General features: G+C 38.4%; 1 protein-coding gene across 1 annotated transcript in view; it reads left to right on the top strand.

The window, feature by feature from the left end:
• Positions 1-12,769, top strand: part of LOC308241306 (uncharacterized protein) — a gene marked incomplete at both ends in the record, with an annotated part of 219,349 nt that overhangs the window by 125,684 nt on the left and 80,896 nt on the right. Inside the window, 3 exons of the mRNA XM_080654708.1 lie at positions 1,260-1,391; positions 6,215-6,394; positions 9,899-10,033. Coding sequence (XP_080510834.1) covers positions 1,260-1,391; positions 6,215-6,394; positions 9,899-10,033 — 447 coding nt within the window. The remainder of the gene's footprint in view (positions 1-1,259; positions 1,392-6,214; positions 6,395-9,898; positions 10,034-12,769) is intronic.

Below are 12,769 nucleotides of genomic sequence, written 5' to 3'. Positions count from 1 at the left end.
CCTCTATGTGCTGTAGTTTAACAGAGCTTGATGATTGCTTCTGAATGCATTCAGTAAAATGGCAGAAATATTTTCATGCTTTGGTGAATCACAATAATAATATTAGTAAATGCATCTGCATAAAAGTAGAAATGCTTTACTGTTTCTTCATTAAACTTCTGCTACTTCAATGACTGAAAGTCTGAATGGAAAGAGTTCAGGGCTACTAAGGCAACTAGAACTTGAATGGCCAAGATCTGGAGAGGAGAGAGACCCAGACAGGTGAAATGGACTAACTCTTCTGCTTTTCTCCTTGAGCCATTTGCTAATGTGTAGGCTGTGCAGGTAGAGAAGCCAGGGAATTGAAAAGGCAACTGCTAAGAGGGAAAGGAGCTGAGCTCAGTTACCAGCAGTATGATAGCGATGGGGAGGTAAAGTAGGCAGCCCAGGATCTGCCAAAGGAGAGAGAGCTTGCTCAACATAACAGACATTCAACTGGGATGCCTGAGAGACCCCACTAGAAACAGGGGCAAAACTTGAAATGAAACAATCCTTAAAACAACGGAAATCAAATCTCTCCATCTTTATTCATATTAAGGTAATTTCCCTCAAAAAGAGAATGGAAAAACACTTCATGGTACACTTATACACTAAAATACGATACAGACTTAAAAAAAAGAAAACACTAGTTTAAGTGCAGTATGGGTGAGTCTCACAAATATTACATTGAATGAAAGAAGGTTGATACCAAGAACACATACTTTACAATTCAATTTATCTGAAGTCCAAGATGAGGAAAAGCAACAAATGGCAAGAATATTGATTATTTTGATGTTCTGCACAAAAATATGTCTGCTTTAGTTTCATTGCATGTTCAGGAATTTTACCATGAGATGAACTACCAATAGAAATTTTAGTAAACACTTTAGGAACAGCTTTTTGTCCAGTACAATTAAATTTTCTTGAATATTCACTTATTTGAATTAATTTCTCTTCATACTTTTTAAACTTTCTTTTTAAAAAGTTTATTCTAAATATTCTTCTGGGACTATATTTCAATAGTATCACTGGAAAATATAAAATAATATCTACTTTAAAAGATATTTCTTTGCCGTTATCTTTTTCTGGGACTTTAAGAAATATCTTCAAGGATCAAAGGATTATTTTGTGTGTGTGTGTGTGTGTGTGTGTTTGTGTATGTGTGTGTGAAATTAAGTGTTTCATCTCCATTTTCAGTGACGGAGACAGTTTGAACTAACTGAAAATGTATCATATTCCAGTCTGTTTAGATCACACCTTTGGACATGATTGCAGTTTGAGCTGTGAGGACTGCATGAATGGAGGCCGGTGCCAGGAGGGAAAGAGTGGGTGCTCCTGCCCAGCTGGTTGGGGTGGCATTCTTTGTAATGAAAGTGAGTGATACCCTAAAGGATTGGTAAGAAGGTGCTCTCTTCTCCTTTACTGTTGCTAGAGACTGCTGGTGATGAGTTCTCCTATACCTGTGTTCTCCCTAAAATGTTTTAACAAGGTAAGCAATTGATATGGGTGAGAAACCAATGTATTTGTTGTGCATAGAGAATGCCTGTGAAACACTAAGATTTTAAAGTGAACATGTGATTAAAAGGGGAGATTTTATGTTCCCTGGAAAACTAATGTACTGTTTCTTATTTATCCATGGAGCATGAAAGTTAATAAAGGACCCTAATATTCTAGGCCTATTAAAAATCCCTCCATTTAAATAAGTCATTAGGCCCAGGCAAGCTATTCCCAATAAAGGCCAAAAAAAATAAAATAAATAATTGTGCTGCAAAGTGCAATTAATGGGATTGCTTGACTGCTGCTACTTTCCTTTTATGTGTTTTTTTCTTTCCTTTTTCCTTTCAAAATATGTTAGTACAGCCAATGGCACTTTCAAATATTTTATACACTGAGTGGCCAGATTATTATGATCTCTGAACGCATAATAATCTGGCCACTCAGTGTATATCCTATATAATAAAAGGCTAATATGCAAATTGTCCCCTTGACCAGGAGTTCGACCAGCAGGCAGGCTGGCCAACTGCCCATGTCCCCTCCCACTGGCCAGGCTGGCTGGACCCCACCTATGCACAAATTCATGCACCGGGCCTCTAATATATATATACTGAGTGGCCAGATTATTATGTGTTCAGAGATCATAATAATCTGGCCACTCAGTGTATGTCTCTCATAAAAAATATAAAAGATTAAAAATGATACCTCTAATAAATGTATTCTTTATATTTTAAATGGAGGTATACTTGTAGGTACTAAAACTACCAAGTAATAAAAACAAAATATATTAACTATCTTTGTTTTCTCTTTCTCTTTTTAAATTTACCTTATAACATTTTTAAGAGAAAGGTTTTCTTAGGCTTTGTGATTAGCTTAGAAGATGATATGAGCAGATTTTTCATTTGAATCCCCAGCATACAGGAAGAAAAAGCACAAATATTGTTTCTATTAGGAGATAGATATGATCTTGAGTCACAACATGTGAAGTGGCTTAACCAAGATTACTAGTTAGGGTCTTGAGGACCTTCCTTAAGCATTCCTCTGCTCCTGTGTCTCTTCTGCTACCAAAATAAGTAAATAAATAAATAAACAAACAAACAAACAAACAAACAAACTTGAATAAGAGTGACCCATTTCCTGATACATAAAGCATATGTTTCTGATCTACTCACTAGTGACCCTCTAAAATCAGGCCCTTCTCAATTTTTTTGCTTTTGATCCTAATCACAACCCTTTGCCCAGCTTATAATTTCCAACAAACTAAACCACTCTGTACTTATTGCTTTGTACTTACCATTTTTGTGCCTTTTGCTAAACCGCCATTTTTCTCCATTTCCACTTATTGTATGAAGACTTTTTGATGGCCCATTCTAACCACAACTATTTTTATTTCAGAGAATTTAAAGTTCTCTTTCTCTCTCTCTCCCTCTCCCTCTCTCTTTCTCTCTCTCTCTCTCTCTCTGTTAGAGATACCTATTCTCCTGTTCCATTTCTTTGACTAGACTCAGTGCTCATTGTCAAGGTCCTACTCATGTTTCTCAAAACTGGAGGCACCTAGTTCATAAATGAACAAATAAAAAAAATTTGATATTAAAGTACTCAGTTATATTGACCTGCAGCTTGACATTGATCTGCAACTCTTATAAAACTAGGATCAATAAGTGTTATTGTGTGAATAAAATGAAATAAATATTTTTCTTTATATTGTAAGTTTTGTTGGAAAATATGTATCTTCCAAACCCTTCATTTCTAGCATGGCAGCATGAGAAATAAAACTAAAAATCTATCTCAAATACATCGGAATATAGCATGTCTAATATAAAACTAATATAGAGATATTTAAAATGAACTTGCTGATAAAATGAAGATAAGATGCCCCCCTTCTTTGACTTTAGAAAACTTTGAGGATCTTTTAAGTTTTCACATGGTCCTTTTTGTATAGGAGTCTGTCCCTGAAAGCAGAAGATTATATATTTTTTTGCATTTCTTTCTGCATTTTTTAAAAATTCTTTACAAAGATGAAAACGAAATATTCCAAATTGGGGGGGAAAATGTTCACTGATTCTTTAACAAAAATGGGAAGTGAGAACTTTTTTTTAAATCCCTATAAACTGCAATAAACGGATGTGATCAATCATTCATCATCCATATTTTTAAAAGTCCCAGCTGTTCAAATGCTGCAAGGGAAATTTTAAAAAAGAGCATTCTAAAGAGATCTGGAGAGTTAGTTTTCCCATTGAGTAGATCTTTTATTCTAATTCGTTTATTGGTCTATGATTAAGATATCTGCTTTGAAGTGTTGGGAATTTTCCATGTCATTAGAATGAAACAATTTAAAAATTATCACATTAATTTTAATAGCACCTTTCAGGACTCCATTTCTTTTGAAGAGATTTCATATTGAATATTTCATTTGTTATTATGACACTCTAACGAATTGACAGGGAAGGTTATTTTCATATGACAAATGAATGGGTTATATATGGAGGGGAGGATTCATGACTCCTTCCAAATCTTCCAGCTGTGGTTTGGGGTATGTTTGTTTTAAAATTTGTTCCTCCAGGCCAATTGCTCTGTTTGATGCTAATGAATTACTTATCATATCTGTGCACTATGTGGTATCATATTCTACTGTGTGGGGTAGTGACAGATAATAGCATGGTTTGCAGATGTTGAATTGATGACTTGCTGTAATCTAGATACTGTGCAAGTCATGTAAACTTCCTTAGCTTTCTTTTTCAGGTGGATATTTTCTGCTCACTCCTTCTATTGTCTCTGTAAGAATTCAAAGACTTACTACATGTAAATTAACAATGTAGACCTAAACCAATGTTTGTTGACTGATTTTCTTACTCCTTTTGTTTTCCTCTTTCCTTTTCATAGTAGCCTAGGGCTTGAAAGCAAAGAAAAAAAAGTGCATAAGAAGCCAAGTTTCCATATAAGCATCTGGGATGGTGTGGGTGGGTGAATAGAGGAGGTGATATAAATGTAGTTTTGTAATATGTAGTCTATTATGATAAAATGTCATTTAAAATGGTTACTGACATTTTCTAAACAGCTGTATTTATCCAAGTTAGCATTAAAATAAAGCTACAGACATTTTTCTCAATTTATTATTTTTATTGGGCTACTGAACACTTTCCCCCAAAACAACAAAACCATTGTTTGCTTGACTTCATCATTCTTTGACGAAGAATGCAAATTACCTTGGGACCTTCAAGACAGTCTTAGTTGCATTTATTCCCGGTGAAAAAGACATGCCATTCTTTTCCTACATTTTCTTTCCATTTTTTAAAATAAAAGGTGCAGTGTGTTTCTCGTTCAAGTTTTTGGAATTATACAGCAAGGGTATCTAAGCTTTGAAAATGTGATGGTTAGAGTTTAAGTAACAGGGTAAATTTTGTATGTAAACTTTCTTAACAGTACCTCAGTCATCATTTTAAGTAGCTGCATCAATAATCCCCAGGAATTACTATGCCACTTAAGCTGGAGGCATGCCAGAGATACTTCTCAGGTCTGCAAATTACAGAGATTTTGATTACTTGGTACCCATTCTAATAGGAAGACAAGATGGTTGTGTGTGTTTTTTCCATTTGTATCACAATGAGTATGTTATACTGTGATTGCTCAACTTCTCCATTTCCTTCATAGCTTGTTCCCCCGAGACCAGTGGGGAAGAATGTGGAAGCGTCTGTGATTGTCAGAATGGAGGCACCTGCGATCCTCTAACTGGGCAGTGCCAGTGCCCCCCAGGGGTGCATGGGAAAACCTGTGAATATGGTAGGACTGTCATGTGCTGGTCACATAAGATAACTCTTTAAAATCTTGAGACTTACTTATTTGTTCTTCATAATTAAAAGGAGGAAAGGAGATGAAAATCAGAGGTGAAAAAGAGAAGAGGGAAAGAAAAGAAATTATGAATGAAAACTTACAAAATGTCATTGAGGCTGTGTGTGGATTTTTCATAGAGACCAGGGAAAAGGCCACATTTTCTACATAGGTTGATAAAGCCAAAAAATAAACTGCTTTTCCAGGCCCAAGAGCTGAAGACAGAGAGTCAGTGAAGATATGTCTTTAGGAATTGCCAGAAATCATGAGGAGTTTCTTAGGGTCCCACAGATCACGGAACTGGGGAGATGGAAACCACGTTTACTTCACTCTCAGAGTTACAGGAAGGCTCCTACGGGCATCCCAAATATTCATCCCCCTGGATAATATGTATTCATTCATTCAAATTATATGAAGTCTTTGCAAGGCACTGTGCCACACATTATGATATGGTAATGTGTGCCTTGGGATCTGAACATGAGGAAAATGCAGTCAGTGTGAGCCACAGCAATTTCTAGAGAAGGTGCACTGCAGTAGCAGCCTGCAAAATATGGGGCATGAGACAGGGAAAGTGTGAGGGAAAAGCATCTCCAGACTCTGAAGTGGGTAGGAGTGAGGTGCGTTCGAGGAACTGGGTCAGCTGGTGGAGCAAAAGTCCATCGGAGAGTATTAGTGCTGCATGAGGCAGTCTAAGTAGGGGCTCATAGTCTGGTTAAGTTTGGAGTTTTAACCTGACAGGAGTGTCCAATCATTATGGAATTTAGGCAGAGGGTAGAACATCATATTTGTGATTTTTAAAAGGTCTCATTAGCCTCAGTCCCTCCAGATTGGAAACCTTTTGCGAGCTCCTTGATTCATGTAACAACAGCTCTAGCAAGTTTTGCATATGGGTTAATATTTGCTTTGTTTGTCCTCCCACCTCTAGGATGCCCTAAAGGACTCTTTGGGAAGAACTGCAAAAGGAAATGTAACTGCGCCAACAATGGCCATTGCCACAGGGTGTACGGTGGCTGTGTGTGTGAGCCAGGGCGCTATGGGAGGTTTTGTCATCTGAGTAAGTCACAGGCACTACATTTGCTCTCAAAGAGGCTCAGAAAAGTTCCAAAAATTAGAAAAAGGAAGAGACTAAAACCATAGTTTATACACACACACACACACACACACACACACACACACACACATGTATATATATGTGACAATTTATGTTCTAGTCTTTGTTTAGACTTCTTATTTTAGAGACTCTAGATTTTGATGAATGAAAGAAAACTATTTCTGAATTCTTTACTTGTTTTTCTCATTCGTGTTTACCTTAATTATTGAGAAAGGATGGTTACTAGCTCATTTAGAAGGAGGCTTGGCACTTAGTGGGAGTTGAATATTAAAATGAAGAGAAAAAGTCTCCATTATTTCTGAGTTCTAGTGCATAACATTATCATTCCCTAAAATTGCTGCAACAGGCTATTTATTTTGCATTTTGGCCATCAATCACATTTTGCAAAAGATGTGAGAACACACAATCACCAGTAAGTACTTCAGTCTCTTCAGTAGCTTATAGGATTTCTCCTAATGGATGTCTCTGGGAGCCCACCATCCCATCTTGTAGCCGTGTGCAAGCACCTATGAGCCTGAAACATTCTCCACCCTGTTCTGTGTGCTCTCTACCTGTTCCTCTACCTGTTCTGTGTGCCCTCCTCTGAAAGTCCTCCCAAGTGGACCTCAGAAATACCAGGACCCATTTCTTAATAACAGAGACCTTTTAGAGTTTTATAATGCATTTTTAGTTGACTGTCCATGGATTTTGTCTATTTTATAAAGGTATGTCCCGAGAAAACAGAGAGTAAATTGTGACTCCAAATAGAGAATCGGGAAGGCATCATGGAAAGCTGAACCTGGGTAATGAACTGTCTGGCTTGGGTTAGCAATGTAGAAGAGAAGGGGAGATAGCAGGGGTAAATGTGAAAAATGCAGGTGCAGAGGGCATATTCCAGAACATCGTGTACCTCCTAGAACATGCCAAGAGAAGAAAACAAACCTAGAAACAAAGATAACATCATTTCTATTATTGTTCCTCCAGGGCAGCAATGGTCAACCTTTGCATCTAATGGCATACATAAACTAATTACTAAAATTCTGCAGGACACCAACAAATATATTTTTTGCTGATGTGACAAAAATAGGTATAATTTTTATTGATTTACAAAATATAATAATGGTAATTACCTATCCTTTTGCTCCAAAGTGAGTTTAAAAAAAAAATCAGGTGCCTATACTTGTATATAAGGATTTCTGGTACCAAGAATTAACCAATCAGATGCAACCTTATTTGTGACATGACCAATAAGATGCAACTCTATTCTAGTACCTGAATATTTAAAGTTCAAGACTGGGCATTCACACCAGACAGCTGTTGTTGTGTTGGCTGTTGTCATTTTTTTATTTGACAATCTAAGGGAAAAAAGGTCAGTTCCCTGACTAAATAGTCAGGTATTACATGTCTTAAAAATTCTGGCAGCACACCAGTTGAAAATCACTGCTCTGGGATAACAGGGTACATCCCATTTTGTAGCAATAACTTTTAAATATTTTATAAGGCAATACTAGATATTTTGGCAAAAAAAAACCACATTAAAATCATAACTCATCTGGTCAAATATTTGAAGAGCAAATGGTGGTGGTAATAGTAGTTAGCATTTTGAATGTGACCATCTTTCAAAAAATATGCACATTTCAATTTTTTAATACTGTTTGCTTAGACGTGAGGCTTCATTTATTAATGCCACTTGCCTGGCCCTGAGAAGCTTCAGTTTGAAAACCTATATTAGTTTTCTAGAGCTGTTGTAATAAAGTGCCACAAACTGAGTGTCTTAACTAACAGGGATCTATTGCCTCACAGTTCTGAAGGCTAGAAGTCCGGGATGAAGGTGGTAGCAGGCCATGCTCCCTCTGAAGGCACCAGGATCAGTTCCAGACCTCTATCCTAGCTTCCTTCGCTTGTGACAGCATAACTCCAGTCTTCACATGGCATCCTCTCTGTATGAGTATCTCTGTGTCTAAATGTCCTCTAAGTATAAGCAGACCAGCCTTATCAGATTAGAGGCCCATCCTTCAGTATGACCTCATTTTAATTGATTCCATCACTGATGATGTAGTTTACAAATAAGGTCATTTTCTGAAGTACTGGGGCTAAGGACTTCAACATATGAATTTTTGGAGGACATATTTCAACATATAACATGGAGTAGACACTGGATTGACTAAAGAAGTTACTTCATCCACCCGTCCTTTTTTTGCTAGTCACATTTCCAGTTACATGCTCTTGTTATACCCACCTGTCACATGTTAAGTACTCCATTGTGCCTGAGCTGTCCACCGAACCACTGTTCTGGATGCTGAACCAGAAAGAGTAAGGGCATGGAAGTCAATGCGGGGAAGAGTTCTAGGATGAACAAGGAGAGGCCTGCACCAAGGAAGACAATCTCACTGAGAGACCTTGGGGATGGTGGGGCTGGGGAAGAACTCAATACTTAGAAGCCACAGGAAAGATGAACAAGGATTAGTATAATTTATCACCCAAATGAGATAATATGAACAGTGAAAAAGGAGCCCTGTTAATAATTCTGTTCTGCTTTAGAGGTAACCCTGTCCATCCCTGACAGGGACAAGAATCACCCTACATCATGGCATTGTAACCACCACTCTCAATTATCTCTGCTAATAATTGCAGATATTAGAAGATGTTAATTTCCATTCACCAGAAAATCAATTGGCTTATTTTCTTCTTTAAAAGCCTATATAGGCATACAATACAATTACTTGAGCCTGGAGGGCACTTGAAGGATCTTTTACTTGATAAGTCCCTTGGACATCTGTAAGGGAAAGAAAGAGTGGTCAGACGTGTGTTTTGGAAAGGGGATTGAATTGCAGTAAGTAACTCCTCAAAGAGAGACCTAAGGGTAGGCGTTCCTGAATGCAAAGGTAGGACTTTCAAGTGATAAGTCCTGTGCTATCATTCCATTTGTAAAACCTGATTGCATGGGGAAAATAGTGAAGGAAAGGCAAGCACCATTTGTCAAAGATGTAGCCAAAATAATGCTACTGTCAGGATGAAAGTTTTGTGTTATCTACAGAATGTAAAAGTGTTTCTGATTACCATATAATGAAAGGGAAGGGGAACAATGGTGAGCTTCACATCAGTGCTTGTCCATCATCTCCATGCTGTGGCAGGATGAATATGGGGCCTGGCAGGCCTTCGCAGTCCTTGGAGAATTTTAACTATGGGCCCCAATGGAGCACATTGAGAAGCAATTTCTCCCAGAAGCCCCCAAACCTTTTAAGTAGTGCAGGCTTCACTGTTCACATCCACTTGCCAAAAAGCAAATGAATTGCCTGATTTGAAAGACATTTGTTTCCCTGGTTTTTGTTTTTTTTGGCAGTTAGGATGATCTCCTTGTTTCCCCCATAATCAGGCCTTGCAGAACTACATGCCTGTGCACTAACAATGTGGAAAAAACACCAAGGTGTGGTTTTCAAGTGACAGTTTGCCTCAATTTGCTTGCAGACTGTCCCAAGGGGGCCTATGGGGCTGGCTGCTCTTCAGAATGTCAGTGTGTGGAGGAGAACACCCTGGAATGCAGCGCCAAAAATGGCAGTTGCACCTGCAAATCTGGTTACCAAGGCAACAGATGCCAGAAAGGTACAATCTGATGCTAAATTTTCTTTCTTCTCTAATAACAATGCTCAGCCTTTGTTCAGCACCATCTGATCATTAATTATTTAATCCACCAGTGTTCTCAGGAGATGGGTAAGCTTTATTAATCCCCTATTTGCAGGTGAGGAAACTGAGACACAGGGCAATAAAGTTATTTAACCTTGTCTTCTCAGCCTCTGCTTTAGCTGTCCCCTTAGGAGCTTGGGCAAGGAAGGGAAGAAAGATCACATTGCAGAGAACCTTGTCGTAAGAAGATTAAAGCTGGTCAGTCACTTCTTTGAGGTGAACAAATCAACCAAGGGCACTGCTAGCTTTCAAAGTTAAAAAAATAATTTTCTTTATACCTAAAGACAGATCATTCAAACAAATACAACTCAAAAATTCTAACCACAGAAAAATTTTGGAAAATTTAAATCTAGTTATCAGTGTGGCCCTTTTGCATATTTCTAAGAATTACATAGTTGTTGTTTTTTAAATATATTTTATTAATTTTTTTACCGAGAGGAAGGGAGAGGGATAGTTAGAAACATCGATGAGAGAGAAACACCAACCAGCTGCCTCCTGCACACTCCCCGCTGGGTATGTGCCGGCAACCAAGGTACATGCCCTTGACCGGAATCAGACCTGGGACTCTTCAGTCCGCAGGCCGACGTTCTATCCACCGAGCCAAACCAAACAAGGTATTACATAGTTTTTTTTTTATAAATCTAGAAATATAAAAGTTTATGTACATCCTAATTCCAATTATAAGTAACATATGTTGATATAAGTGTGTCGTTGCATAGAAAATTTGGAAAAAGGTATTCCACATTTTAGAAATGGCTGTCTCCACTGTGGTCTCATGGACATCTTCTCCCTGGGTATCTGCAGGGTTCTTCCACTTTATCACCAAGTCTTAGGCCACCTTTTCACTGAACCTCATCAGTACCACCCTCCTTCAAATTGCAACTTGTATGTCTTTTTGAACTCTTATTATTTTTCCCAAGTGCTCTTCATCTTTAACCATAACATATCCTATAATTATTGTTATGTCTAATATTTATTGCCTGTCTTGCCTGCTAGAAGCTAATTTCTACAGGAGAAGGGTAGCTGTTCCTTTTGTTCAACAAAGTGTCCCCAAACTCCTAGGACAATCCTGACATCCAGGACTTGCTCAATAAGTGTGCTCTGAACTGAATACATAAAATGAATCTTTAATTTTGTTTTTTATAGATTTTTCTCATGGTATCATGTATTCTGTATTAAGCACTTGGTACTGCTTTACTCAGGAGAAATTATCACAGCGAGACGGAACATATAACAAATGAAATGACCATAACTAACAGCAAGGTGAACTCTTTGCCTTTGACATGATCCAAAGAACAATATTTTTTTCTTCCCTCTTTAATATGTTTTTATTGATTTCAGAGAAGAAGGGAAAGAGAGATAGAAATATCAATAATGAGAGTAAATCATCCATCAGCTGCCTCCTGCATGCCCCCTACTGGGGATCAGCCCGCAACCCAGGCATGTGCCCTAGACTGGGAATGAAACAGTGACCTCCTGGCTCATAAGTTGATGCTCAACTACTGAGCCACGCTGGCTGGGTAAAGAGCAATGTTTTTTAAAATCAGGAGGACATTTGGTGGTTTTATAACCAGTCAATCAATAGGTCTGAGCTGCCTGTCACTATTTGAGCCAATTCAGCAAGAGACAAGGTTGAATCAATAATGCTGGCAGTATGGGAGAGTAGCAGGTCATCCACAAAAATCTTCTCTGTCCCCCACCATAAACCAGCTGCTTATATTGGGTAGAAGGATGAAGATTATATGGGGAAGTAGGCAAAAGGGCATGGCAAATGGGTAGTTTACAGGTAATGTGGGCTGGATATTTGCCTGCAGATATGCAAAGGGCTGGCTGCTCTGGTTTCTACAACAAGGGTTAATCTTTCCATAATAATAGACAACTCCCGGAGCGGGAGGATGTGCTGCATTTCCAAGTGAGCTCCCAGGTCCTGCATACAACTCCCAGCCAGGTTAAAATGTGCCTTCTTTAATCAGAACAACACGATCACAGTTAACAGAGCATGATTAATATTTCTTACAATTATAGTTGATCCCCAATATTCTATTTCTGCTCCTATCAGATTTGAAAGGAGCCATCACACCTTATGGTCCATTCAGAGACAGTCCTGGGTGTGGAGTTGTCTTTGGCCTTTGTGTATCACAAGTGCTCCTTGCATGATCATCTTCTGAGAGTTGCAGGGCCTGTTGGAGGTGACTGAAAGGGAGAAAGTGCTCTAGGTCTCCCAGGTCACCCTGTGGCTATGGAACTGGAGTGTGTAAGCAGCAATGTCCATCTAGATTTCATGGAGTGAGGGCTATTTAGGGACCTGGACTGTGACTTTTTAAACAATGGGGAAAAGTACTTGGGCCAGAAGCCTGATATTACACAAATGTGTTTTCCATGGTGTAAGAGTGGGTCCCATGCCAATATCTCAACCTCCTTCTGCTTCAACTGATTTTTAAGGGTAGAGTCAGCCCCTTATTCACTTCCCCACCAGAGAAGTCATGGCCTGGCAGGCAATGCATGAGGAGACAATACCATATACACACACCTGGGTAAATTTAATTTATTCTGATAACATTCTTGTAAAGCAGCTGCTGAATATAGTATATTGGAACATGCTTCTGAGATTCCCACTGTGAAGGAAAATGAGTTGAAAGTATATGTAAATCAGCA

This window comes from Plecotus auritus (genome assembly GCF_963455305.1).
Source record: "Plecotus auritus genome assembly, chromosome: 2".
Lineage (NCBI taxonomy): Eukaryota > Metazoa > Chordata > Mammalia > Chiroptera > Vespertilionidae > Plecotus > Plecotus auritus.
Note: the sequence above shows the minus strand (reverse complement) of the source record. Positions and strands in the feature narration are given on the sequence as shown.